Here is a 2,643-nt window from a genome sequence, read left to right on the forward strand (position 1 = left end):
TCGGGATGGCTGGAATGAATGCCTCAAACATCTGGTGAGATGCCTCAAACATCTGGTGAGATGTCATCGGGCTGTGGATGGGGCATGTACATTGGCATGAAGGGCCGAACCGTATCAAAAGATGCCTGCAAAAGAAAAAGAAAGCATCCGGATTTAAAAAATGACAACTTAAATTATTACCCTAATCTCATCTAAGTACTTACCATTAATTGTGAGTGCGAGATCGATGTCACAGCGTGATATTGTGCTTCTTGTGTAAAACCTTCACTGAATGCTTGACCGTCTTCAATAATGTTTTGCATGGGGGAACTGCCTTGGTTTACTTTTTGAGGATCCCACCTGGACATCAAATGAAAGTAAGAGTCATTCATTACAATTGGGAATTCGAGCACTACATTATGAAGTAAATAAAAAATATATTAAAGCATAGCTTTCTTGGAACTCGTTTCCATTGGACCCTTCTTCGCTTTCTTGGAACTCATTTCCAATGGGCCCTTCTTACGAAGCTTCCTAGGGGCTCCCTTTGTCTGCGAGCATTTTGGATCAAAAATTTGCCCGCTTGAAGCTGTAGCGGCATGTCCAGGATCAGGAACTTGTTCTTGCACACTGTCTTCAACATGTATATTGCTACCACAACTTGGCTTCGTTTTAGATATGCTCAATACAGTCAATTGAGATTCCATCCACTCTATAGTTGCCTTGGTATGATCTTCGTCATCTGCAACCAAGTCTGCAACCTTTGCAAACACACTGCACAACTTATCATATCTTAACTGGCTAGGCGTACTAATCCAACCATTGTAATTGATCTTCACTCTCATGTAGGATCTACTGACATCTTTCCTCCATCGCCTTAAGATATACTTGTCAGGAAGTGATCTGATACCACTTCGAATCAAAACTATGACAATATGTCTACAAATTATTCCCTTGAACTCGAACATGTGACAAGTACAAACAAAATTGGCTTTCTCTTTGTCAATAACAACTGAAAATTTTTTCTCCTTGAATCTTTCATCAAATATGATATCTTCTCGCACCTCGTACCCAGCAATCCCTCTTCTATCTCTTCGATAGACACAACCTCACAATACATCTTTCCTGTGAACTCATCCTGAAACTCCTTGAATTTTGTGATTGTGTACACTTCTTGAAATTGTTTCTCCATGGGATATCTCAATGCGCATGGCACCATCTAAGAAAATGACTTAACGTCGGCTTGAAACTCCTTTTCAACTTTAGCCCTCATTGCCCGCTCATATTGTTCAACAAATTGCTTCAATGAAGTTTTTGAGTGTACATAACCATCGAAAAATGCATTCATGCTCTCACTCCGTTGGGTTGTTGACATCCCTGCCCAAAAACTAGTTTTCAAGAAACATGGCACCCAACGAGCTCTCTGTGTGTATAGTCCAGACAACCAATCGTTGTCGTGCAGTGCATATTTCTCAATCATTGAACTCCATCCTTGCTCGAATACTTCAAGACTATGTGATTCGTACACCACGTCATGTATGGCCGAAAGAATTGAAGCCTTGTAACTATGGTTCCCAAACTTTTCTGGTAACTTCTTTAGTATATGCCACAAACACCACCTGTGCTTTGTGTTAGGGAAAACTATCTCAATTGCGTTTTGCATAGCCCTATCCTGGTCAGTGATTATTCCAGTGGGAGCCTGATCCTCCATGCATTGAAGCCATGTCCTAAACAACCACACAAAATTCCTAGTGTCCTCGTTCGAAAGTAAACCACATCCAAACAATGTCGATTGCCCATGGTGATTAACACCAACAAACGGAGCAAATGGCATGTCGTACCTATTGGTTAGGTATGTGGTGTCGAATGTCACATCGCCAAATTCCTTATACACTTGTCTACACCTATTATCTACCCAGAATACGTTTCTCAATCGAGAATCTTCGTCCAAGTCGACACTGAAGTAGAAACTCGGACAAAGGGCTTGCATTTTCGAAAAATACGCTTCAATCGAAGCAGCATCTCCTTCCCCAAGTCTTAACTTCCTCACCTTATCAATGTAATTTCTACAATCCTTTTCCACAAACGTAAGGTTCTCATACCCACCAGCCTCAACAACAGCTGAGTTATAACTTTTCTGTAGCGAAATTCCAGCTATATCATTAACTTGAAGCTGTCGCTTCACATGTTCGTTCAACTGTCTATTGCATTTATACAACCTAGATTTGCTTGGACTTGTTTCATGGTTATGCTCAAGGTGGACGGTGCTTATTCGCCAAGTTCCTAAAACAACTAATATGGCTGTGATCTTAGCTTTACACCCTACACGAATAGTTGCTTTAGGCTTGAGAGATGTGCTAGCTTGACTAGTTCTTTTGCCTTCTCGGCTACATGCATAGACAACATATATTACCATCCCATCCTCACCCTTTTTCGAATTCCTTTTTTTTTATTGGAAAACCAACATGGTAAGCGTATCTCTTGTAAAATTCATAAATTTCATTCTCGTCATTGAACTTCAGGGACAAGATCACTATGTTCTCCTACTACTTCGTTGTTTAATGGACCCTCATTATCTTGGCAATTTTCCTCATTATCTTCAACTGATTCCGAGAGCACACTATTATTTACTACATCAAAACAAGGTACAAACATAAGATAATACAA

At 40.3% G+C, this 2,643-nt stretch overlaps 1 protein-coding gene across 1 annotated transcript; it reads right to left on the reverse strand.

The window, feature by feature from the left end:
- Window positions 1-1,195: 1,195 nt before the first annotated feature.
- Window positions 1,196-2,392, reverse strand: LOC127793866 (protein FAR1-RELATED SEQUENCE 5-like). Its single transcript, XM_052324625.1, has one exon. It carries the CDS (start codon window positions 2,390-2,392, stop codon window positions 1,196-1,198), a length of 1,197 nt encoding a protein of 398 aa, XP_052180585.1.
- Window positions 2,393-2,643: the final 251 nt, after the last annotated feature.

The sequence above is a fragment of the Diospyros lotus genome, chromosome 1 (assembly GCF_014633365.1).
Source record: "Diospyros lotus cultivar Yz01 chromosome 1, ASM1463336v1, whole genome shotgun sequence".
NCBI lineage: Eukaryota > Viridiplantae > Streptophyta > Magnoliopsida > Ericales > Ebenaceae > Diospyros > Diospyros lotus.

Bases quoted from the DNA above. Each gene is read 5' to 3' on its own strand.
- LOC127793866 (XM_052324625.1), bottom strand. From the start codon at position 2,392: ATGGTAATATATGTTGTCTATGCATGTAGCCGAGAAGGCAAAAGAACT.